The sequence below is a fragment of the Oncorhynchus clarkii genome, chromosome 15 (genome assembly GCF_045791955.1).
Source record: "Oncorhynchus clarkii lewisi isolate Uvic-CL-2024 chromosome 15, UVic_Ocla_1.0, whole genome shotgun sequence".
In the NCBI taxonomy this organism is placed as follows: Eukaryota; Metazoa; Chordata; class Actinopteri; order Salmoniformes; family Salmonidae; genus Oncorhynchus; species Oncorhynchus clarkii.
In genome coordinates, this window is record NC_092161.1 from 33,221,525 (window position 1) to 33,248,988 (window position 27,464).

The 27,464-nt window shown below is 40.3% G+C and overlaps 1 protein-coding gene across 1 annotated transcript; it reads right to left on the bottom strand.

The window, feature by feature from the left end:
• Positions 1-484: 484 nt before the first annotated feature.
• LOC139367226 (divergent protein kinase domain 1C) lies at positions 485-22,330 on the bottom strand. Its single transcript, XM_071105445.1, has 4 exons — positions 21,554-22,330; positions 5,098-5,781; positions 2,349-2,513; positions 485-1,055 (listed from the first exon to the last, which is right to left on the bottom strand). Exons 1-4 carry the CDS (start codon positions 21,761-21,763, stop codon positions 795-797), a joined length of 1,320 nt encoding a protein of 439 aa, XP_070961546.1. The 5' UTR covers positions 21,764-22,330; the 3' UTR covers positions 485-794.
• Between the last annotated feature and the right edge of the window lie 5,134 nt (positions 22,331-27,464).

Below are 27,464 nucleotides of genomic sequence, written 5' to 3' on the forward strand. Positions count from 1 at the left end.
GTGCACCATTTTGAACATGAAAAGTTATTAATAAACAAATAAGGCACATTTGGGCAGTCTTGATACAACATTTTGACCAGAAATGCAATGGTTCATTGGATCAGTCTAAAACTTTGCACATACACCGCTGCCATCTAGTGGCCAAAATCTAAATTGCACCTGGGCTGGAATAATACATTATGGCCTTTCTCTTAAATTTCAAAGATGATGGTACAAAAAAAATACAAAAGAACTGTAGATGTTTTCTTTGTATTATCTTTTACCAGATCTATTGTGTTATATTCTCCTACATTAATTTCACATTTCCACAAACTTCAAAGTGTTTCCTTTCAAATGGCACCAAGAATATGCATATCCTTGCTTCAGGGCCTGAGCTACAGGCAGTTAGATTTGGGTATGTCATTTTTGGCAGAAATTGAAGAAAAGGGGCATATCCTTAGTGATCAACATGAGATCATAGTAATAGATCGACTGTACAAAAGGGTTCAAAGAAAGTATCTGCATTTATTTAATGTAATGATGACTCAAATAAGAACCACTTGCTTGATAGACCACCAATTATTGGCAGATGCTTCAGTTATACCTCAGAAACTGCCATTGTCTGCTTACCGTAGGTACTAAAGACACATAGTCAGTACTACCACCATCAGTGCATCTTATGTTACATCAACAACCAGTATCAGTCCGCAGGAACCACATCACAAAACATCTAGACACTTTAAATAACTCTCATGAAGCCAATATGACTGTTTTCTTCAGTGTATAGTTTTTGTGAGAGTGAACAGTGCAATGTCTCAGAAGTTAAGAGCTGTGTGGGAGTGAATGCCCTCTCCATCTGCGCCCCCACGCTCAGAGGCGGTCCCTTGGTGGAGAAGGCGCGTAAGGAGGTGCAGCAAGCGCTTCTGGACGGCTTGGGGACGCTCCTCGTCCTCTCCCCAGGGCGTCTCGGCGCACTCCTGCACCGCCCGCTGGAGGTCCACCTGGAGGGGGAGGCCCGCCTTGGCGCCCAGCAGTGTGGGAGAGAACCAGGGCCTGAAGATCTTCTGACAGATCACCTGTCCAGAGCAGAAGAGAGGGGGAGAGAAGACGGGATGACAGTCCAGAGAGGAGCGAAGAAAGGAGGAGAGAAGAGGGGGTGAGGCAGACCCAAGAGGAACGGAGGAAGGGGGGTAACAGAGAGGGGAGAGAAGAGGAGGGGACAGTCAGAAACACAAGGAAAGTGGGGGAGGGGGGATGACAGAAGTGGACAGTCAGAGCAGAGAAGAAAGAGGGGTGGACAAGAGAAAAGGGGAGGGGGGTTGGTCATTGTGAGAGTAACCTACTGTTCCTTAGTTCTTATTTCATTATCACCGGGGCCATCATCAGTCATATTCTTATTACACGCCTGTTTGAAGGGGACGAGAGCCCCCGAGACACAAATCGTCTCCTTGACCCCCACAATCGTTTAAAGACAAAGCCACCATTGTCTCCTGGATGGCAGGCAGTACAATGGAGAGGTAGGGGTCAGCGAGGGTCGCGATAAGTGATCAGGAGCGGCGGAAAGGTATCATTCGCAGCAGCCACCTGTGGCCTTGAGGTGGACCTGGTGTCATCACATATGCGACATTGTCTGGGAGCTCTCTGCTTCTCCAGGGCATCCGGCAGTATGAGTGACGACAGTATTTCAACTTATCAATTGGACGCATATTATGTCAAAGACTAGGTATTGACAAGGGTGACAACATGTCCCGCATTTTATCAACAAATTCAAACACCACTAATTTACCAAAAAGTTTCATTTGTCCACTAATTTCTCAGACATTCCAACCTGTCTCTTTTGCAGTCATGTTGCGCTTTTGTACTGCATTGCGCCGGGTTTCAAACCGATCGCTGATTTGAACAATGTGCCATTGAAAGGTCAACATTGAAAGGTCAACTGTGGATATAGTCTCCGCAAACGCGGAAACATAGCAATTAAAATGCTGACAAAAAACACGATCGTATTGAATCCCGGGCCGTAAAGGTGGTTTCTGCTAAAGCTGACAACTGCTGTGTTTACAGCGAAAATGATTTCTTCTGTGTTTACAGCGAAAGTGGGAAATAGTCTCTTGAGGTCTTATCTATCTTGGGTTGGTTCTTGTATTATAATCATGCACTGAAATTCCATAGTGTTATCATAAGCAATTAACATTCCTTGAAGCGCTCAACTACACATTCATAATTAAAAATAATTAAAAGTTGAGTGCTCCTGTTTAGCTCTTCAGAGGAGCAACCAACCCAATAATTGAATAACTTACTTAATGGTGAGATGTAGAGTGAGTTGAAAATAATATGCAATCACGTTCATATTTCGATGCAATCACACTTACCTGCAGGTTGCTATTCCTCCGCTTTGAGCTGCACTTGTTCGTCTTCATGTTGCATTCCGAGATGCAGTCAAAGAAGTTGCAGTCGTCGTCATTAGTGCAGTTCTGCTCGAGGATGTCTCGCATTTTGGGCTCGAAGAAAGCCATGTCCACATCTATAGCCACCACCTGCACAAGAGCACAGAGAGAGGTGAGTAAGTGCCGGAGTTTCATTGCTGCCAACTCCGGAGCTCACATTGACCCCAGAGGCAAGGGTTTAATAGCTGTATCAATCAATCAAATGTATTTTTATTTAGCCTCGTTTATTTTCAGTATCTTCACTTACGTTCACTACTTTCATCTACCTCCCTTTTCCTTCACCACTTGTTCTTTTTTTTAAGCAAAAGGAATAAATCAAGAATAACCACATTGCAGCTATTCCTGTGGGAGATATTTTGAATCTCATTGACATGGAATTATACAGTAAATCTTCTTTTTTTTTATTCACACATGCTATTGTTTAAGGGCGTTGGGATTCTGTTTCATCTGTATGGCTTGTTATAATCGTCCTCTTTGCTTAAGTGACGGCCCGTGAGGAATGACGCCACTGCAGCACTTCATGTCAGCTTCAGCTGATTTGTAGCAAACATGTCAGAAGACCAACAAACAAAAAAACAAGTCACTGTCGAATTCTGAAAGGTAGAAAGAATCTTAAGGGCTCTATTCAATCCGTATCGCGGAAGGTGAAGCTTCATAGCGTGATTGACAACTAAAGGCAATGTTCTCCTGGTCAAGGAGACTGCATTCACGGTATGTCGGCTCAATCGGAAATTACCTTCATTTTTCTAGTGCGCAATCTGTGATGCTTCAGCGATACAGACTGAATAGGGCCCTTAGTGATCAGTGAACATAAGAGATGGTATTCTCGACATTGCTCTTCACTCATCCATCACGTCCAGCCAAATCAGCATAGCGCTTTAAGGGGCTGTAGATCTGACAGATATGATAATAATTGGTATCCTATGTATCACTTACCACTGCTAATGCAACGACGCAAGCCAACCAAATATATACTCCTAATATATTTTCAATATACAATATAGCCCCTATACTGTATACCCCCCCCCCCCCCTCAACATTTAATATACTGTACACAATACACCCTTTCAATATACCCCCCCAGTATATAACAGAGAATTCCTTTCCTCTGTTTATTATCACATGAGAAAACTAAATAAGGGATCAGCTGCACGGTAAAAAAACAAAGTATCACCTGGAGCTATATACATGTACTTTTGAGATAAAAAGAAAGGAGGGATTGAAAGGATACTGTTTTTTGACGACGCAGCAGCCGAAACATAGACAATAACATGTCTCCTTTGGACTCCTCTCCTTCCTCCTGGTCTTTGTCCACACTATCAAATGAGCTCACGGTTGATGTAAACCATAATAGGGACGAGAATGTTATATTTCATTTCAAACAGCGTCATCGCTTTACTTTCTACGCTGTCGATAAATTGTAAAAGCTTCCATCTTTATTTTTTTCTTGCATGTTTTTTATATTTTGTTTTTACTTCGAAAGATCATTTGGGTTTTTGGCATGCTAACTGTTATGCAAACTAAATGATGTCCTTATAACAATAGTTATCTCATCGAGGGCCTCATCAAACTAATGTTCTCCAGTTTCGGGTACCGCCGCCAACATGAGCAATTGGTGTACAGCAACTTAAGCCAAGTATAAAAATATAAATAAATCTACTCACTCTAAAGATAATACATATGTTTTTCATTGATTGCTCAAACAGCTTATTCTTCACGGCCCTGGCAAGTTTATCACATTTTTATGGAAATAAAATGAAAATGGTGCCTACCAGAGAGGACTGTTAATAAATTGTAATACCCTCTATGGTAACACTATGCTTTTGTGTTAATGATTTTCACTATTTATTCCTCTTGTCTCATCTAGGCTACTCAGAAAGAGTTCATTTGGATATCTGTCTATGCTTTGAATCCCCCATCAGCAGAAATAAAACATGTTTTGTACTGATTATTGACACCCTGATGGCACAATTGGGGTACAATAATGCAACGTGAGGTGTATATGCACCTTGCTCTCAGTCCTTCATAGGTCAGAGTCAGCCAAAGGTGTATAGGTTTCACACAGAGAAACTCAGGTGAAACTCAGACAAACTTATATCGTGGAATGCATAAGGGGTGTCCTCAACAAGCATATTTAAATAAATCTTTAATCCTATTCCTCGGTGTGTTGCCTGGATCATGGGCTTCCTCCACGTTAAAAAGCAACGTCATATAATTGTGAAAAATGGCACAACCGGCTGTTTTTTTAACCTTGTTGGAAACAATTAAACAACTTGGAGCCTCATCATTCTTCAGATGGCGCGTTGTTCTCATCAAATGGTTTGCACTCTGCGGATGAATGTGCTGCAGTATTATTGTGTGGATTAATTACTGTTTTACTATGAAAAAAGGGAGCTAAATCTGACCTTTTCTTGTTTACACAGAAAGAATCTGAACTCCCCCACTAAAAAGAAGCCGATCTCAGATCTGTGAGGGGTACGAAGCAGCCGCTCTGGGACAGTTTTAATGACAGGTTTATCTCCAAATGAGACTTCCATGCTGTTTTAGCGTTCCTGTGTGAAAGAGTCAGCAACTTATTGCTTTGAAGCATGTGCGTGTGTGTCTATGAGTGTACTCTGTGTGTGAGTGTGTTCATATGTGTGTGTGTGTATGTGTGCGAACGTGGTCAGCTCACCGTAAGGTCCTTCCGGATGGCAAAGTTCTCTGGTTTGATGTCGCACAGGTGGAGGCGGTGCGAGAAGTCATTGTCGAAGCGCCATGCCATGTCCAGGAAGCTGAGGGCGATGCGGTGCACCATGTCCCTCGCCGTCCATGGGCCCGCCGATAACTCCTCCAGAGAGAATATGTTCTGGTCCCAGGCGTGGCCCGCCGACAAGTACTCAACAGCGTAGAAGTGTCCGCAGGAACCCAGCACCTTGGCCACGTGGCGGCTGAGGTCCTGCAGCACCCTCAGGAAGACGTACTCCTCCTGCTGGAGCAGAGACCAAAGCGATGCCAGCTCTGCCCGCGAGTAGGGCCGCCCACGCTCCCTCAGCCTCTGGCCCCACAGCGGTGGCAGCGAGGCGTTGCCACCCATGTCCAGCCCCAGGGAGTTCCTGATCTCCAGGGTGGCATAGAAGACCACGTCCAGGGGAGCGAGCTCCTCGGCCGGGTCCTGGTACTCCAGGAGGCCCAGGCTTTCGTAGGAGGAGAAGTTCTCCAGCTTGGACTTGAGCACCACAGGAGTGCCACGCCACCGAGCCTCGATCACCTTCTTGCCATTCTCGTAGTAGAGGCAGCGCTTGTACTCAACCTGGCCGCTCACGCACAGGTCCTCGCAGAGGTCACCAGTCAGGGCGCCCTCGCGGTACTCCTCACACTGGGACAGACAGAGACAAACACAGACAAAATCACATTATTTTTGGTGTACATAGTAAGGTTGTCATGGCAGAGTCACAAAACATTGTTGTTGTTTTTTTTGCTCATCTTTTTTTTCTTCTAAAATGACGAGGCACCAACAATTTTGCAGGAAACAACGTCTATTTTTGAACAGCAGATTTGAAAAATGTGATTTGTAGTCTACGTCACATCCTAATAAGGGAATGGCACTGTATTACTGTGCTACTGAAATGAAAATGGACAATCCTGTACAAGGCAGTACATTTTCTGAAAATGTTCCAGTTGATGGTGAATTAAATTACATCCCACTACAATACAGCTTCGCCCTCTATTTAACCTGCTTTTTATGTCTCCGATTCGCGAGCCAATGTGATTGGTGTACATCTCAGTGCATAGATGTACATCCAGAGGTTGGAAATGATTAGTGTTCCTAGCGGGATTACATAGAAACTCCCTCTCTGCCTACATTCCAAAGTAAACAGCTGTCATCTTGATTCTCTCAAGATTTCAGTGAGATGCTTAATAGCCTTGACTGGGTGGCATGGCATTAACACGTTAGCCATAGTTTTGTTTCTCTTATCACCAACCCTCACAGATGTTTATTGGTCCTTCCACACCCTTTCCTCTCTAGGCTTGTAGGCTTGCATTGCAATTGCAAGCTTACAAGCATAGGTCATACTTCACACGCACACAATGTAGTGACACATTGAAGTTAATTAATTGGTAAAATAACACGAAATTGAACATTAACTTCACTGATAATAATTGAAAACTGTGGTTGTGGACTATTTATATTCATTACAATTTAGTGATTGTTTTATGTTCATTGCAGATGTGCTACAAAATCATTAACATAACAACAACTTGGTCCATGTGGCATAATCATATGTACACTACCGGTCAAATGTTTTAGAACACCTACTCATTCAAGGCTTTTTCTTTATTTTTTTTACTATTTTCTACATTGTAGAAGAAGAAAAAACTATGCAGTAACACATATGGAATCATGTAGTAACCAAAAAAGTGTTAAACAAATCTAAATATATTTTATGTTTGAGATTCTTCAAATAGCAACCCTTTGCCTTGATGACAGCTTTGCACACTCTTGGCATTCTCTCAACCAGCTTCATGAGGAAGTCACCTGGTTAAAAGACCAAGTTCATATTATGGCAACAACAGCTCAAATAAGCAAATAGAAACGACAGTCTATCATTACTTTAAGACATGAAGGTCAGTCAATACGGAACATTTCAAGAACTTTGAAAGTTTCTTCAAGTGCAGTCGCAAAAACCATCAAGCGCTATGATGAAACTGGCTCTCATGAGGATCGCCACAGGAATGGAAGACCCAGAGTTACCTCTGCTGCAGAGGATAAGTTCATTCGAGTTACCAGCCTCAGAAATTGCAGCCCAAACAAATGCTTCACAGAGTTCAAGTAACAGACACATCTCAACATCAACTGTTCTGAGGTGACTGCGTGAATCAGGCCTTCATGGTTGATTTTGCTGCAAAAAAATCAATACTAGAGGACACCATTAAGAAGAAGAGACTTGCTTGGGCCAAGAAACACAAGCAATGGACATTAGACTGGTGGAAATTTGTCCTTTGGTCTGGAGTCCAAATTTTAGTTTTTTGGTTCCAACTGCTGTGTCTTTGTGAGACGCGGTGTAGGTGAACAGATGATCTCCACATGTGTATTTTCCACCGTAAAGCATGGAGGAGGTGTGATGGTGTGGGGGTGCTTTGCTGGTGACACTGCTGACTTATTTATAATTCAAGGCACACTTAACCAGCATGGCTACCATAGGATTCTGCAGCGATACGCCATCCCATCTGTTTGCGCTTAGTGGGACTATCATTTGTTTTTCAAAAAGACAATGACCCAACACACCTCCAGGCTGTGTAAGGGCTATTTTACCAAGAAGGAGAGTGATGGAGTGCTGCATCAGATGACCTGGCCTCCACAATCCCCCGACCTCAACCAGATTAAAATGGTTTGGGAAGAGTCGGACCACAGAGTGAAGGAAAAGCAGCCAACAAGTGCTAAGCATGTGGGATCTCTTTCAAGACTGTTGGAAAATCATTCCAGGTGAAGCTAGTTGAGAGAATGCCAAGCTTGTGCAAAGCTGTCATCAAGGCAAAGGGTGGCTATTTGAAGAATCTAAAATGTAAAATATATTTTGATTTGTTTAACACTTTTTTGGTTACTACATGATTCCATATGTGTTATTTCATAGTTTAGATGTCTTCACTATTACAATGAGGAACTTGTAGAAATCAAGAAAAACCTTTGAATGAGTAGGTGTTCTAAAACGTTTGACCGGTAGTGTATATTTCACAAAATAAATGAAAAAGAGTTAGCAGTATTCTCATCCTTCTCTGCTTGGCTTGTGCCTGATATTGAGTCTCATACTATGGTTGCATTGGAAGACTTTCCTGCTCTCCAACTTTGCTATCTGTTAGGCTGGGTGACAACACAAATGAAAGTGGCCTGTCTTGAGCTGTATCACATAGTTTTGACGGTCATTGCAGCCATCTGAAAGGCCTAAGTGTCCTCCCCTTATCTCCAGAGAGCTGAACTCAGAGACCTCTGCAATTATTTTGAGGCCCCTAATGCACCCCTGCTATCTCTCGGCCTTGTGTAGGCTAACCGGTGCCGTGGCTATAATATCCCAGCCTAGGCATCTAGCCCAGGCCAAATCGTGTATTTTCTTTTCTTTTTTTTCCTCCTCAGCAAGGCATCCAAGTTCCGCACATCCATTTTTAATTCCCTGGATTTCCTGGGACTTGCATAATGTCAGACTGCAGCTGTTTTTAGCTTCTGTTTGTATGTAAACTTTCCCACTGTGGTGTTTGGACTCTGTCATGATGTTTTGCTGGCATTTTGTATAAGCATTGGCGTTTACAATGTACATATAATTGCTTTGTGGAGAAACAGTGGCTTCAGCTATAGTTACACATGTCATACTGTCAGATGTGGATATGTACAGAGAAGCCAAAATACGGCAACAAGAGTTCAAGTCAATAAATAGCCCTGCTGGCGCCCACAGCATGTTTGTTTGGCATTTCAAACTCTAGCTAATGACGTGAATACGTGGGCTCAGGGAAACAACACACTCCAGACTTTGAAGTAGTCCAAGTCATTAATGAACCTTCGGTTGACCAGCCAAGTCACATCATCATGATTACAGGGTCGAAACAGCAACAACAACAACAAATCAGCAGGTGTTTGCTTTCTGTTCTTTTCCTCCTTTTACATTGTATGTCTCGAAATCCCCAAAAAGGTAATGAACAAAGCAAACATTTATTGACCATCAATCAGAATCAGGGAAATAGCTGCTGGCTGGGCAAAGCCCAAACTCCATCTCTGGAGCACGTTCCATATACTAAAGTCCAAATACATAGACCTTAAAAGGCCCAATAAAAGCTAATCACATTCATTGTTTTATTTAACCCAATGGCAAGGTTTCCTAAAGCGTCTGCACCACTGCAAAGATTGGTCCACTTTTCTATTATAAAACATTTACCTTTTAATTGTACCATTTATGTTTTATTCCTATTCTATGACTGGGATTCAATCAAACAGACAAAGTTCACAAACTGCTGCCTGTTTACACACACTTCTTATTATGAAAACTGAAGCCATCTACCCATGAAGAGAATCTACCTGGAAGTGGCAGTATAGGTTTTACAGTACTCACCATTCTGTAATCTTATTCGCTAATGGGTAAGGGAGCTAAATAACGCAATGTCCCTTCGCATTTACGTAATAACAAACGAATCCCTCGGAATTACATTAGTTCAATGCATGTGTCATAAATATGGTTAGTTTCCTGTTATTAAAAGCATACTTATTTTGTACAATTATTGTAAATGGCTGAACTGTAGTGGCTTCAGTTCACATGACAGTTCACAAGTTTCACACAAGAAAAGTGCAGTGGACCAGTGTGCTGCGGACCGTTGAGCGGAGCGCAGTCTGGCCCAAGCACTGGTCAGAGTCGGCATGTCTGGAATGTCCTACAACAGTGGCCTTAGCTCTACTAAGATTTCTCTCACTGGAAAAATTTGTCCGAAAACAAAGATATGCTCAAATACGTCCAGAGAAGACCTTTTGTTCCCCATTATTCGACAGACCATAGTTTAAAATATATACATTGTAGCCTAGATTATATACATTTGGCTCGATTTGCTAAACGGAAACAATGTGATAATTATTTGGACTCACGCATCACAGCCAATGTAAGCCAGGACTGTAAATCATCAAGCCATAATTGCTCTTATTGTGTGGAGTGTGAATGTGGGGTGGACTTTATTGTGTTTATTCATTTTAAACGAAGAAGAACAATAAATACATTCATTTTGAGGGCACTGAGAGGGTGGCCTGTTTTTTATCGAGAAGTCCAGTTCACTGGAAGTACTAGTATCCCATAATTATGTATGCATGCACTGTGCACAACTTCATTGCTGCTTATTTGGAAACTAAACCCCTTTATTCAGTAGTCTAGTGTTGCATGATCTGATCGTTTAGCTGTGGGATTCAAGCCCTTGTCATATTGTTTTTAGTCTCAAACAGCTGGTTTACTAGCACATAATAAAAAACACAAAAGTTACCACATACATTATATTAATATTATATTCTATTTTCATGACCTGTTCCATCTCCATAGGAGAAAGTATTAATAACCCTTGACTTATTCCACATTTTGTTGTGGTACAGCCTGAATTCAAAATGGATTAAAATAGATTTTTTTCGCTCACCCATCTACACAGAATAACCCATAATGACAAAGTTACATAATTTTTTTATATTTTTTAGCAAATGTATAGAAAATTAAATATAGAAATATCTCATTTACATAAGTATTCACACCCCTGAGTCAATACTTAGCAGAAGCATATGTGGCAGCGATTAGCTGTGAGTCTTTCTGGGTAAGTCTCTAAGAGCTTTACACACCTGGATTGTGCAACATTTGCCCATTATTCTTTTAAGAATACTTCAAGTTCTGTCAAATTGGTTGTTGATCATTGCTAGACAACCATGTTCAGGTCTTGCCATAGTTTTAGAAGTAGATTTAAGTCAAAACTGTAATTCCGCCACTCAGGAACATTCACTGTCTTCTTGGTAAGCAACTCCAGTGTAGATTTGGTCTTATGTTTTAGGTTGTCTTGCTGAGAATTGAATTCAACACCCAGTGTGTAATGATGGGGCGGTGAGTTGGAAGCAGGTGCAGGTGAAACGTTTTAATAAAACCACAAAACCAAGAACATGACACTAACATAAAGCAGTATGCCGATACACAAGAACAATACCAACTGGTGAGTGAACCTGGGAGAGTGACATATAAAGGGGAGGAAATGATGAAGTTAATGGAGTACATGTGTGAATCATAATGACTCACAGGTGCGCGTAATGATGAGAGCCAGGTTTGTGTAATGATGAATCCCAGGACCGGTGGTTAGTACTCTGGCGACTTCGTATGCCGGAGGGGAGGAACAGGAGCAGGCGTGACACAGTGTCTGGTGTAAAGCAGACTGAACCAGGTTTTCCTCTAGGATTTTGCCTGTGCTTAGCTCAATTACATGTATTTTTAATCCTGAAAAACTCCCCAGTGCTTAACGATTACAAGCATACCCATGACATGATGCAACCACCACTATACTTGAAAATATTGGGAGTGGTACTCAGTAATGTGTTGTATTGGATTTGCCCCAAACATAACACTTTTTTCAGAACAAAAAGTTAATGACACATTTTTTTTGACACACTTTTTGCAGTATTACTTTAGTGCCTTATTGCAAACAGGATGCATGTTTTAGAATATTTTATATCTGTACATGCTTTTTTTCTTTTCACTCTGTCAATTAGGTTAGTACTGTGGAGTAACTGCAATGCTGTTGATCCATCCTCAGTTTTGTCCTATAATAGCCATAACTCTCTGTAACTGTTTTAAAGTCACCAGTTTTCTTCCTCTCCGGCAACTGAGTTAGGAAGAACGCCTGTATCTTTGTAGTGACTGGGTATATTGATACACCATCCAAAGTGTAATGAATAACTTCCCCATGCCCAAAGGGATGTTCAATGTCTGCTTTTTTTTTTTTTTTTACCCATCTACCAATAAGTACCCTTCTTTGAGAGGCATTGGAAAACCTCCCTGGTCTTTGTGGTTGAATCTGTGTTTGAAATTCACTTACAGACAATTGTGCGGTACAGAGATGATTCATTAGAAAATCATGTTAAACACTGTTATTGCACACAGAGTAAGTCCATGCAACTTATTATGTGACTTTTTCAGCACATTTTTACTCCTGAACTTATTTAGGCTTGCCATAACAAAGAGGTTGAATACTTATTGACTTAAGACATTTCAGGTTTTAATTGGTAACATTTTCAAAAAACATTGTTCCACTTTGACATTATGGGGTATTGTGTGTAGGCCAGTGACAGAAAAATCACAAGATAATCCATTTTAAAATCAGGCTGTAACACAACAAAATGTGGAATTGTCACAATATTATTAAGCAATCATATTATTCACAATGGCATGGTATAAAAGGAACACAATATCATATTTACAGTTACTTTACAGATATAAAGTATAATATATATATTATGTATACTTTCTAAAACAGTAGCCTACTGTAATTATCCTATGAAACACAACCCTCATTAGAATTCACATTGAAATGGCCTTGGTACAACTCCCTATCTCCAGGCATTGCCATCTGTGCCTGGTTAAATGCACAAATAAAGAATAAAATAGCCAAGCTGTAGTGTAAACCCTGGAGCAGAAAGCTATTAAGGTGTGCAGTAAAAATCTTAAGGGGTTAGTTCAACTGGCAAAGGCTGCCAAAAGACCTTCGAAAAGATGGCTCCACTGTTTAAAAAGAGGACTCACAACATAGCCTTTTGAATGGGATCCTTTAAGATTTAGTTTTAGTTCATTTAGATTAATTTAATTTTAGTTAATTTAGCATTCAGATAGATGTAGGATCTTAATGTGTGCCAGTTTGCTAGAGCAGTAAAATAATCATGTAGCAACAGGAAATGTGAATTATTAGGTGGATTATAATGAATGGACATTTTTGTAGGGGTTGATACATTTTTCTTAAGGGAAAATCAAGTCAAAGTGGGAATTACAAACCGCAGATGCCTTTTAAAACCTCAAATACACTACAAGTTCAAAATGTCCTGCATTGCAGGAAAGTTGTCTTGAAACCTGGTGATCAAATTAAGATCCAACATCAGAACCTGTAAACTTGAATATTTCTAGTACTATCTATTACATACAGTAGCACAACTAGGGGTGGGGTGGTGTTGTAGGTATTTATGTGGTTATGTGGTTAGGTAAGGAAGTAAGCACGCATTCCAAAGTGTTTTTTTTTAGGTTATATTCAAATTGAAGTTCAGCTCTGTCTACATTTTTTGTTGTTGTTTTGTTTCCCTTCGTTTGCTTTTGTCTGTTATCACTATGGATGAGAAAAGAGATTTCATGGATATTGCAACTTGACAAACAAATATGACTCTACCTGAGGAAATCCTCAGAGGATGTTACCGTTCTTTGATTATTCTGACTGAACGCCTCACAGATAGACAATAGTCCTGAACACATACAGACACTTTCATGTCTGCTCCGGGCTTAGAGGCATAGCTACATGATGCTATCTAAAGCACAAAGTCCCTATTGCCAGCTGAGAAGTGATGAAATTAGTGTATATGCCCCCTTACCAATGTGAGAAGTTGTTCCAAGCTGTAGATATGCTTAACTTCACATCAGGAAACCGTAGCAAACCATAGCAACACTGGGACAATGTTAGTCCCTGTATATACAGTTGAAGTTGGAAGTTTACATACACCGTAGCCAAATACATTTAAACTCAGTTTTTCACAATTCCTAACATTTAATCCTAGTAAAAATTGCCTGTCTTAGGTCAGTTAGGATCACCACTTTATTTTAAGAATGAGAAATGTCAGAATAATAGTAGAGAGAATGATTTATTTCAGCGTTTATTTCTTTCATCACATTTCCAGTGGGTCACAAGTTTACATACACTCAATTAGTGTTTGGTAGCATTGCCTTTAAATTGTTTAATGTGGGTCAAACGTTTTGGGTACTCTTCCACATGCTTCCCACAATAAGTTGGGTGAATTTTGGCCCATTCCTCTCCTCCTGACAGAGCTGGTGTAACTGAGACAGGTGAGTAAGCCCTCCTTGCTCGCACACGCTTTTTCAGTTCTGCCCACAAATTTTTTATAGGCTTGAGGTCAGGGCTTTGTGATGGCCACTCCAATACCTTGACTTTGTTGTCCTTAAGCCATTTGCCACAACTTCGGAAGTATGCTTGGGGTCATTGTCCATTTGGAAGACCCATTTGCGACCAAGCTTTAACTTCATGACTGATGTCTTGAGATGTTGCTTCAATATAGCCACAATTTCCCCCCTCAAGATGCCATCTATTTGTGAAGTGCACCAGTCCCTCCTGCAGCAAAGCACCACCACAACATGATGCTGCCACCCCCTGTGCTTCACGGTTGGGATGTGTTCTTCGGATTGCAAGCCTCCCCCCTTTTCCTCCAAACATAATGATGGACATTATGGCCAAACGGTTCTATTTTTGTTTCATCAGACCAGGGGACATTTCTCCAAAAAGTACAATCTTTGTCCCCATGTGCAGTTGCAAACCATAGTCTGGCTTTTTTATGGCGGTTCCTTGCTGATGGCGGTTCCTTGCTGAGCGGCCTTTCAGGTTATGTTGATATAGGACTCATTTTAATGTGGATATAGACACTTTTGTACTTGTTTCCTCCATCATCTTCACAAAGTCCTTTGCTGTTGTTCTGGGATTGATTTGCACTTTCCGCACCAAAGTAAGTTCATCTCTAGGAGACAGAACGTGTCTCCTTCCTGACCGGTTTGGTGGCTGTGTTGTCCCATGGTGTTTATACTTGCATACTATTGTTTGTACAGATGAACGTGGTACCTTCAGGCGTTTGGAAATTGCTCCTAAGTGTGAACCAGACTTATGGAGGTCTACAACTTTTTTTCTGAGGTCTTGGCTGATTTCTTTTGATTTTCCCGCGTCAAGAAAAGAGGCACTGAGTATGAAAGTAGGCCTTGAAATACATCCACAGGTACACCTGCAATTGACTCAAATGATGTCAATTAGCCTTATCAGAAGCTTCTAAAGCCATGACATAATTTTCTGGAATTGTCCAAGCTGTTTAAAGGCACAGTCAACTTAGTGTATGTAAACTTCTGACCCACTGGAATTGTGATACAGTGAATTATAAGTGAAATAATCTGTCTGTAAACAATTGTTGGAAAAATTACTTGTGTCATGCACAAAGTAGATGTCCTAAGTGACTTGCCAAAACTAAAAGTTTGGTAACAAGACATTTGTGGAGTGGTTGAAAAACGAGTTTTAATGACTTCAACCTAAGTGTATGTAAACTCCCGACTTCAACTGTATCATCGGGATATTGGGCATTTCAGTCAAGGTCCGCTCTCAAAGTTACCTGCTGCCTTCATTGTGTGTGGTTTTAGTAATAGGTTCACAAGGTATCAGTGTGACAGTTTTCATCTCGTAGCTTAGTTAAAAATACCCTTAACTGTTACATTATATACAATTTAGCTACAATCCTCAGTGGTTGCCTCAAGCCACATAATATATATACATATATAGCCTCCTCTGCAATGAAATGTAGATTGAAAGCTTAATAATCTATAGGCCATGATGAAATGTCCCTTAAAAATGTGAAAATCTACACACCTAGCCTTAACATGTTTTTATCTGTACATTTTACCAGAATGTACTCAGAGTAAATACTGAGTACTGTATGTGTGTACATATTATGAATAGTATGATTGTGTTGCAACTATTTCAAACAATTAATGATGAATATAAATCAGACAGAACAGGAACTTTGTCTGAATAGGAATATAGTCTCAGACAGCAAATACAGATTTGGGGTGTTTTTACTTGCGTTCTACCTTGGCTGACATTGCTGACCAGTAAATCATTGGTCAGTTTGACCCTAAAGAGTGGGATACATTTTAAGGTTGGCCAACATAAGGCCCTGCAACAAAGCCAAAACCAGAAACGACTGACTGATGACCTGTTGCAAAAGCAACCAATATTTGCCTATTTTGTGCTCATTTCTTGTCTCGCCACATGATTTATTAGAATGGCTGCATAATTTCAAAGCATGTTTGGCGTTATTTATGAAGTTGGCAGAGTAAATGTTGAAGGGAGACAATGGATTGCCTGCATTTAATCATAATACGAAATCTAGCTATTATTACCTTGTGTATTTTGTTTGTTCAGGCTTGCCTACCAAAATGATTTGCGCAATGTTCATTGGGATTTAAATATGTAGCAATGCAATAAGCAATTGGTACTTAAGTGTTTGCCTTTACCACATGTTGTCTTTTTTTGTCATTAAAGCACATTTTTTTTAAAATGAGAGCAGAAATATCTCATTTACATACTGTAAGTATTCACACCCCTGAGTCAATAAATGTTAGAATCACCTATGGCAGCGATTACAGCTGAGAGTCATTCTGGGTAAGTCTCTAAGAGCTTTTCAAACCTGGATTGTAAAATATTAGCAAATTATTATTTTTAAAATTCTTTAACCTCTGTCAATATGTTTGCTGATCATTGCTAGGCAACCATTATCAAGTCTTGCCATATAATTTCAAGCCGATTTAAGTCAAAACTATAACTAGGCCACTCAGGAACATTCAATGTCATCTTCGTAAGCAACTCCAGTGTATATTTGGCCTTGTGTTTTAAGTTATTGTCCTGCTGAAAGGTGAATTCTTCTTCCAGTGTCTGTTGGAAAGCAGACTGAAGCAGGTTTTCCTCTAGGATTTTGCCTGTGCTTAGCTCATTCCATTTATTTTTATCCTAAAAAACTCCCCAGTCCTTGCCGTTGACAAGCATACCCATAACATGATGCAGCCACCACCATGCTTGAAAATATGAAGAGTGGTAATCAGTTATGTTTTGGATTTGCCCCAAATATAAGGCTTTGTATTCAGGCAACACAATCTCACACTCAATCGTGCACATATGTACAAAAAGTATTTCAGCAGATTCCAAGCTTTTCTGTAGGGAAAACCACATTTTTATGCGACTTCATTCATGTGAATATCATATGAAAGTTATTGGAGCAATGCATTTTGGGCAATGGTGTTCAACACTGCATTTTTTTGTGTCCCACATTTTTTTTATATATATAAAAAAATTGTTAACAACTCAGTATTGTTAATCAACCAGGTTGTCAACAAAATACTTATAATAAAATAGTAGCCTTATCTTTTTTGATTTTTTTATTCATGTCAATGCTGTTTTCGCTTAATACTTTGGGATACTAGTGTGATGTCAGATTTTATGAGGGTTGCATTTATTGGGGAATTGGGATTCATTTTCATGATGGGAAATTAATTAATCAATTAATGTGGGGACACAGAAGACTTGCAAAAAAAATCTGTTTGGTTTCAATTCCCTCGGTGCAACTGCATGGTTTTTGCAACAATAACGAGTCTGGACTATGATCAATTAAGCCATATCAATGTAGTTAAACAGATTAATGTAAAATAATGAATTATGTTGGCTTACACTTATGGCACTTCCAAGGCTGTTTCATGATGATTATTGCGGTCGTGTCGATTATGTTATATACTTAGGCTATTGTAACAAGGCATATGCCAGCATTGTAGGCATACTGCCTCTGCCCAGAGGCCTGCTAGGCTTTCATGTCAACGGCCGTTAGAACTCACTTTGCCACGTATAAGCCCTGGTTAGAGTCCCTGTTGCAGCTTTCACTTTCTTCCTCTACATTGGTGGCAGTGTAGGGATCACGTCCAGCTCACGTCTAGTTATGTGGTATAAAAACATTGTGTTTTTCAACATTGCGTTGGGTGTAATTACATTGCTACATCTAGTGAACAATGGAGAAGCATAAATGGGTGTGACAGATATAAATAGTCACTACAGGTGCGATCCAGCCTTATACAAAAGTTGCCTGAAGCTGAATGGAAAGTGCAAAACCCTGACGTGAGTTATTCAGAAGAAAATCCTCTGTGACTGTCTAATTTACATAAGTAAACTTACCAGTGTGGACCCAAAACAAACACATTCTACACATTTACAAGCAGCCTGTTTAAAGTGTTATTGCAACCACGATGTTCTAATAACCTGACAATGATCCACATCATATGGGTAGACAAATAATGTGTGTTACGTGGCAAAACACAACTATGCTTTTTAAGGATGGAAACCAGTAATATCAATCTCTGTTGATCCCTCTTGTCCTGATCTGGGACGGCAAGTAGCCTAGTGGTTAGAGAGTTGGGCCAGTAACCGAAAGGTTGCTGCATCAAATCCCCGAGCTGACAAGGTAAAAATCTGTCGTTCTGCCCCTGAATGAGGCAGTTAACCCACTGTTCCCTGGTAGGCCATCATTGTAAATAATAATTTGTTCTTTACTGACTCGCCTAGTTAAATAAAGGTTATGCATCTAATGAGATGGATGTAGGATTGTCTACAGCCTAGAATTTAGGCCTTTCCCAGTCGTGAAGGATGAAGCTAGGCCGCTCTTGGTTCTCATTGGGGAAGGCTGAACTCAAGTTAGGGGTTGTATGTCAGACTCTCCTGTACCACTTTGCCCAACATGTTTTACCCCAGACTTTGTAAATGAACCCTTTTTAAGCTGATATAACTTGTACCATTATTAGAAGGTTGTGAAACCCATAGCTGAAACCCATAGCTATTTCCAGTAGTGTGTTGATTAATTATTGCGTTCTTCAGTGGAAATACAGAAAATGTATAGAAATGCCAAATATATCAAAAGCTGAATCAAGCAGAGATGTATGACTGTTTAACCATGCTAGTCATTACTGACAGATGCAAACTACCAACATTTAAAGATAATGAATACATGACAACTAGATTAAAAATATTTTATTACAAATAAGTCAGACAAAAATCAAGAGTTGGCTATAACATGAGTACAAACAGAGTGAGTGTGTTGTATATGTGTTTAAGTGTTTGTGTGTGTGTATCATAGTGTGTATTATAATTTCCCATCATAATAATGTATCCTCATTCCCCAATCGAATACCTTCATCGAAACCCCCCCCCCCCCCCCCCCAAAAAAGCCATTGTGTAATGAACACGAAAAAGTGGAGCCTTGTATTAAATGCATTATGAAGAAATGTGTGTAATGCAGGCTCCACAAAATATGAAATGTGTTATGAAGAAAATCATCTAGGCCACTGTTGACTACATGAAAAAACAGTCTTTCTGACTACAAGTGCACCAGTATCCCAAGCATAGAAAACCGTATTGGCATTAATAAAAAAGGTAAGGATACTATTATATTATAATTATTGCGGTGACAACCTGGTTGATTAACAATAGTGGGTTGTTAACACGTTGGTTTTTATATAAATAAATGTGGGACACGAAATAAGGAAGTGTAGAACACCATTGCCCATCATGCATTGCTCTAATAACTTCAAAAGTATGCCCCCCCAAAATGTATTTTCACACGAATTAAGCCACACAAAAACGCACAAAATCTGCTGAAATACTTTTTGTACATATTTGCACAAATTTGGTGTGAGATTGTGTTGATTCAGGACATAAAGTTAATTTCTTCTACAGTTTTTGCAGTTTTACTTTAGTGCCTTATTGCAAACAGGATGCATGTTTTGGAATATTTGTATTCTGTACAGGCTTCCTTCTTTTCATTTAGGTTAGTATTGTAGAGTAATTACAATGTTGTTGATCCATCCTCATTTTAAAGACACCATTGGCCTCATGGTGAAATCCCTGAGTAGTTTCCTTCCTCTCCAGCAACTGAGTTAGGAAGGACACCTGTATCTTTGTAGTTACTGGGTGTATTGATAGGGGATAAGGGATATTCACTGTCTTTTTCATCTATCAATAGGTGCCCTTCTTTGCGAGGCATTGAAAAAACCTCCCTGGTCTTTGTGGTTGAATCTGTGTTTGAAATTCACTGCTCGAATGAGGGACATTACATATAATTGTATGTGTGGGACAAAGATGAGGTAGTCATTACAAAATCATGTTAAACGCTATTATTGCACACAGAGTGAGTCCATGCAACTTATTATGTGACATGTTAAGTACATTTTTACTCTTGAACTTATTTAGGTTTTTCATAACAAAGGGCTTGAATACTTACTGACTCAAGACATTTCAGCTTTTCCTTTTTAATTCATTTGTAAAAATTTCAAAAAACATAATTCCACTTTGACATTATGAGGTATTGTGTGTAGGCCAGTGACCCACAATCTCAAATTTAAATTTAGGCTGTAACATAACAAATGTGGAAAAAGTCAAGCGGTGTGTATACTTTCTGAAGGCACTGTATATCTGATTGGGCAGATTGTACACAAATAGGCATAGATAATCAAATATTTATCCTATATCCTTATGTTTGCTCTTGTCACGCTTGTTTGTCACTTTTGTTTAATCTTTTAATTCTACCCTGTAAATGGAATTCCCTTCAGGAAAAATGCTGCGAACTTTTCACCTTTCCACCATTTCATCGCACTCACAACATTGTGTGTAATCCACTGGTTCAAAGGGAGATTTATATGAAAACTTTAGAACCAAGAAGTAATCCCAGACAGAATTGCAGTCCACGAAATGCATAGTCCGTGAAATGCCTCTAGGGCTACGTAAAGATGCTGGGGTTGAAACATTAGTCGGTGTAATTGGTAGAGAGCATGGCAGCGCAGAGATAATTATGTCTCCTAAGTAAACATTGGGATTGTTTGTGGACTCTGGGCGAATAGAGCAATTGTATTAAAAGGCATAAATGTGATAGGCTACATACACACAGCAAGTTTTCCAGTGTTTTTATTTAAATAACACAGCATGTTAAATCAACACAAAGTGTTTTGTCTATATATATATACACACACACACACACATACATACATACATACATACCACACCAGACCAGTGTTAAATTGTGCTCATAAAAAAAACATTATGATAAAATGTTCACTTAGAATATCACTTACTGAAGCCCAAATGCAACAACCATGTCTCTCTCACTAACAAATACAGTCATGGGTGGTAAATCTACAATTTACTCAGAAGGCAAGGAACTCAGCTTTAAAAAAAACTATTTGAATAAGGCTTTACACAGTGTGTTAATTTAACACTGTTATGGTGCCTATGTAGGTCCTCAGTCTTGACACTTTTGGTGTTGATTTAACACTCTGTGTTAAAAAAAAAAATTATAACACTGGCTAATTTGCTGTGCTGTAGCCCAGAGGAGGTTAAGAATAAGGGAGGTTTATTGTCTACAACTGCTTAGGAATGCTCTACAATTGAGTTGTGATTCAGTTGAGTCAATTCAGCTTAATTGCGTGAGTGTTGGTTGGTGGAATTAAAAAGGGATTTGTCCAAGACAGATTGATTAAATAACTTTACCCTGAGAAAATATTTTGTTTCCAAGTCAGTTTGTTTGGATCAGTCAATATTTGAATCTGTGTACTCTACAGTATCTTAACCTGTTATATTATTTTGCTTAGTATGTGGTTTGTGGCATGTTTGTAGTATGTGGTTTGTGGCATGTTTGTCACACACACACACACACACACACACACACACACACACACACACACACACACACTAAACTCAAGTTCAATGTCAACATCAAAACAGAAGCGTAAGCGTGAGCCCTCCATCCCCCGTAGGCTACTCACCACTCTCTGCAGTATCCTCTTGCTCTTGTCATCCGTGCAGTAGTCGGAGAGGATGGTCCGATGCACAAACACCAAGCCATTGAGGAACACCCAAGTGCCGAACCAGAGCAGGGCGAACACCAGCGTGCTCCTGCGGCATATTTTCAACCCCAGCCAACTGAGCAAACAGCCACCCCGTAATGGACCCATGGTCCTCCGCAACGACCACATTTGTGGACTGCAACCCCCCCTCCCACCCCTGGTTAAACTGCTCAGGAGCAAGAGCTAGCTATCCGGCCCCCTCTCATCCCGCTTGTCATCTCTGGGATAAGTGGCCGTCTGGTGTTGTGAAGCTGCAGGGCTGCTGGTGAGGGTCTGTGTCCTGCTGGGTACACGTTCCTCTGGTTTACCCTCTCTCTCTCCCGCCTCTCTGCTTCCCATGGCTGGCTGGCGCTTGTCTGGAGCCCCCCCCCCCCCCTCCCCACCCCTATGGAATACCCCCGCTCCCCCTTGCGACTTCTGTTGGTTCTCAAACTCACGCGTTTTGCCCCATTCGGTTTTTCTCGTCTTGAGTTGCCTTCCCGGCTCCCAGCTCCTTCCCCTGTGTGTGTGTCTGTTTTTGTATGCGTGTGTTTTTCTTGAATGAGCGCAGTCAAGTGCTCTGATCGAGAGGCTATGCTTAGTGCATGCACCACCAGTCCGCTCTTCTATTCTACACTCTTCCTATCAAATTGGAGAGACTCCCATGCAGTTTCTCTCTCCCGTCCGATCTCTACCCCTCTATCCCGTATTTCTTTCCCCGTCTCCCTTTCAATCTGTCCCTCTTATTTTGCTCACCCCACATTTTCCCCCTTTCCTCTGCCTCCCGCCCCCTTCTTGTGGACGCGCCTACTTTTTGGGTCGTCTGAACAACACTCTTTATTTTAACATTACCACGGCAGCTGGGACAAGTTTTACTGTAGTCCCTGTGCTGCTGTGTCTGTCGAGTGTGCTGCCAATTCTAATTATTATCGTTGTGCTTTCTCCTGTGCCACACATAACAGGCATAACCGTAGAAACAGACCAGGTCCCCTTACTCTCGTTGATAATTGCTCTATTTGTAAATGTTTATGAAATACGGCAAGTGAAATACAGTCGCCATGAACTGATTTCATTTGATTTGGTCTGGAGGTTTTATTTTTACTCGCAGTCTTAGAAAATACAAATAGTTCACTGGAAGGATCATGTTTGAGACGCTAATTGAACTTTCTAATTTTGGAAATTACATTTCGCACTTGCTCCATTCTCTCTCCCTCTCCCGGTCCATTCTCTCTTTACTCTCACTTTATCTCAGGGAATCTTTTATTCTCACTTTATCTCAGGGAATCTTTAACGCGATCTTCGGAGCAAGAGTAACAAGTATGCAGTACAGAAAGAAGTCTGTCGATGGCTGTAGAGTCATCTGTAGCATGGAAACAACTTTTAGTCCAGTGGCTAAGAACCAAACATACCAGAAGAGCTCGTTCCACTTTGTGATACAAGTGTCAAACTTGGTACACTAATACTATATAGATACAATATATACATAACAAAGTATGCAGACACCCCTTCAAATAAGTGACACCTGTTGCTGATAGGTGTATAAAATCAAGCACGCAGCCATGCAATTTCCATAGACAAACATTGGCAATAGAATGGCCTTACTGAAGAGCTCAGTAACTTTCAACGTGGCACCATCATAGGATGCCACCTTTCCAAAAAGTCAATTTGTCAGCTAGAGCTGCCCTGGTCAACTGTACATGCCGTTGTGTGAAGGGATGTCTAGGAGCAACAATGGGTTATCTGCGAAAATCATCTGACCTCAGATGCAACACTCACTACTGAGTTTCAAACTGCCTCTGGAAGCAACTTCAGCATAATAACGGTTCTTCAGGAGCTTCATGAAATGCAGTGGAAACACATTCTCTGCAGTGATGAGTCACACTTTACCAACTTTCAGTCCGACGGACGAATCTGGGTTTGGACCAGCGTTGCCAGGACAATGCTACCTGCCCCAATGCATAGTGCCAACTGTAAAGTTTGGTGGAGGAGGAATAATGGTCTGGGGCGGTTTTTCATGATTCTGGCTAGGCCCCTAAGTTGCATTGAAGGCAAATCTTCAGGCTACAGCATACAATGACATTCTAGACTATTCTGTGCTTCCAACTTTGTGGAAAAAGTTTGGGGAAGGCCCTTTCCTATTTCAGCACAAAGCGAGGTCAATACAGAAAATGTTTTTTGAGATCGGTGTGGAAGAACTTGACTGGCCTACACAGAGCCCTGACCTCAACTCCATTGAAAACCTTTGGGATGAATTAGAACGCCAACTGCGAGCCAGGCCTAATCACCCAACATCAGTGCCCAACCTTACTAATGCTCTTGTGGCTGAATGGAAGCAAGTCCCTGCAGCAATGTTCCAACGTCTAGTGGAAAGCCTTCCCAGAAGAGTGGAGGCTATTATAGCAGTAAAGGGGGGACCAACTCCATATTACTGCCCATGATTTTGGAATGAGATGCTCAACGAGCAGGTTCCCACATACTTTTCGTCATGTAGTGTACCTTAAGGAACGTTGTAAAGATGGAGGCAGTCTGGGAAGTGTGTCAGATAACCAGGGTGGGCTTTTTTATAAAATGGCTGCCATTCAGATTTCCTGTTTGAAGTAAATAGGATAAAATCCTTCCAAACAATATCAAAATGACTTTGTAATGTTTAGGGTTGGGCGGTATCCAGATTTTCATGTCGTCATACCGTCCTTATCTCTTCCTGGGATATACTCTAGTACATACATAGTACACAAGGGGGCTCCAAAAAAATGCAGAAAAAGACAATTGGGCATCTATTAACAGAATGCTAACAAAAGTAGTGCAAGTAATATGGAATTTCCATGGAGGCTGCTAGCTAAATAATATAAATAAACTAATTGCAGACAGGTAATCCAGCTCATAAAGTTATACATATATAGGTAGGAGCTACCGAATATCATTTTTAGTGAGTTTGGACATTTACAAGTGAATGTGAACAAGAGGTATTATGTAAATTAACAACATTTTGTGAAAATGAACAACATTTTGATGCATGCCTGTCTGAAGGAAGAACAGTACTGGCTCTGGAGCAGAATGTGTATATTCTATGTCTGTGTGGAGTCTGGAGTCGCTAGGGCAACAGGGCTATCTGCTCTGCTCAGGACAAGAGAGGGAAGGAGAAGACCGGCTAAGAAAAAATTCATGTAAATCAAGAGTGGAAGCTGTACAAATAACTAATCCAAAGGGCTTTGACTTCTCAAACATGGCAAAAAGCTTACACAATATGATGCCCCGTCACCAAATTAATTCAGCTACTTAGATAACTAGCAAGTTAAACTTAGGGGTCGCGTTAACACAGAATTCTGCATTTTTCACGCAGGAAAAAAAAGATAAAACAAATAGAAATATCTTGCTGAGTTTTGTAAACTTCGTATTAGAATTTCTGCTCGGCATCAGACAAATGTTCTGCTTCAGTTGCACTTTTCCATTTGGATGCACTAACGGGAATTCTATCAGTAGACAGCGCTCTGACTGATGTGTAGCTACTTTTCTCCTGTACTTCTCTCGTTGTAGCCAGCCTACTTTTTCCCCCGGTAAAATGCAAGATTAACTTCAAGGAAAACGTTAGGAAATGTAGCCGGCTACATTCTTTCAATGATCAACATTAGAAATATGATGGCCATGTGATGGCCCAGCTGCACAGGGCCATATTGGCCATGTCTCCATAAATAATTGTTGCATACACCCCAACGATGGCTTAAAATATTTGGGCTCTGGAGAACGCAATAATGCCATATGTACGTATCATTTAAACGTTTAGTAGAAGAGTGGTGAACACGATTAGTTCCAATAGTTTACATGTACACACTCTAAAAAGTAAAATGTGTGTTTCCTGAAGTCTACTGACTGCAATGATATGTAATATGGTATTCTGTTTTGTGTACATTTTATGAAAAATGACAGGAAACCTGCCCTGTGCTCATCACTTTAGGTAAAATCACACAGGAGAGACAGATAACCCATTTTAACAACTACTTTTATGATTAGACATTTTAGCCTTAACACAAAGTTTGTAAAAACGTTTTTTTTTTAAATAGTGTTTTCCAGACACCCTCAAATATTTGAAGCCATCATTGGGTTATATCTACAAATTATTTATGGACATATTGACAAATGAATCTAGTCCAATATGTCCCAATAACGCTGGTTGCTGGCCATATTGGAAATGGCCACCAGAGAGGTAATGGACAAAATCTGTGATGGCATTATTTACAAAAATACTTGAAATTTGTCCACCATTTTTTATGCACTGGACTATGGTCAAAATGACCTCAATATGACCCCTATTAAGGTCTTAAGAGTACATTATGATCCGAATGATTGTCTATATTATCTGTGGAGTTCATTTAGTGGGTAAATTAAATTAAAGTCATTTTTATATTGTTTGGAATGATTTTACCCTATTTTCTGCTAACAGAAAACCTGGATGTTTAACCTGGTTGACTTACACTCTTCCCAGATTGCCTCCAATCTTTAAAATGTTGATTAAGGCATTTAGTATTAGTGAACCATGTTTGATATTTGTATCATAAAATGAAACAATTATTTATCCTACCCGCTGGACTGTGTGTATTAGCAGGGGCTAATGTGATCGTTACAGCTCAAGCATGCTAGCTAACTATCACACATACAGCAATCATACATACAAAAGCACAGGAAGCCCTCAATATCTAACAGGCACTGTGTACACACACACATACACACAAATATACACACACACATCAGGAAATGTACATAGTGAACTCGTAAACATTAAAATGAAAATAGAATACAGTCGTTTAGAAAGTGACCTCACACGTGCATAGACTCATCATCCTGGGGAGAATTGACGTTCGCAATCTCCCCCTATCTGCAAGGGTAGCCTCGACTTTACACTGCAGATTTATATTCAATGTTTATGTATTCCGAACCAACCAATCGGAATACATAAACATAGAATACATATCTGCAGTGGAAAGTCGAAACCTAACCAACCCTGTTACACAAGTGCCCAGAATTTCAAATGACTTCACAGAAAAGGCACCAGCAGTCGTGCCAAGATCTGTGTATGTTTATACATTTAGTGAGAAATTGTGTCATTTTGATTGCCAATTCAACAGTCTCATGTACTTTGAGTAGCTCCTCAGTGTTGGCACGTGAAATAACACATTCTCCAAACTCATTAGTGCTAGACACTCATCAGATATGCCCGGTTGATTTTAATGGGCAGACACCATTCCCAAATTACATAATTTGCAAATAAATTCATTAAATATCCTACAATGTGATTTTCTGGATTTTTTCCCCTCATTTTGTCTGTCATAGTTGAAGTGTACCTATGATGAGTATTTACAGGCCTCTCTCACCGTTTTAAGTGGGAGAACTTGCATAATTGGTGGCTGACTAAATACTTTTTTTGCCCCACTGTACTTTAAATGGGGTTATACCCTATTACATCTAACCTTGAAACGTACAAATCTCATCAAATCAAAGAAAGAAAGAGTCAAAACTACAATACATATCTAATTACACTCAAGTGTAACAATGGGAGGGATTTCACATTATCTTGAGTTATGCAAAGGAATCCATGTATTGACGGGGCAATTCATTGTTCGTATGGAATATGCTGTGACACACCGAATATGTATTTGTATTTTCACACCATTCAGTCTCTTTGTTGGGAACTTGTACCCACTTGCCATCTTGGTGAATAAGTTGATCACTTGATTATAACTTTCCCAAGGCTATAAGTATACATAGGCTTTTCCAGAATTCCAATAGCACAGTGTATCGCCTTCTCACAGCTGTATAACGGCGCCATCTACTGATCGTAGGTACATGTAACATGTAT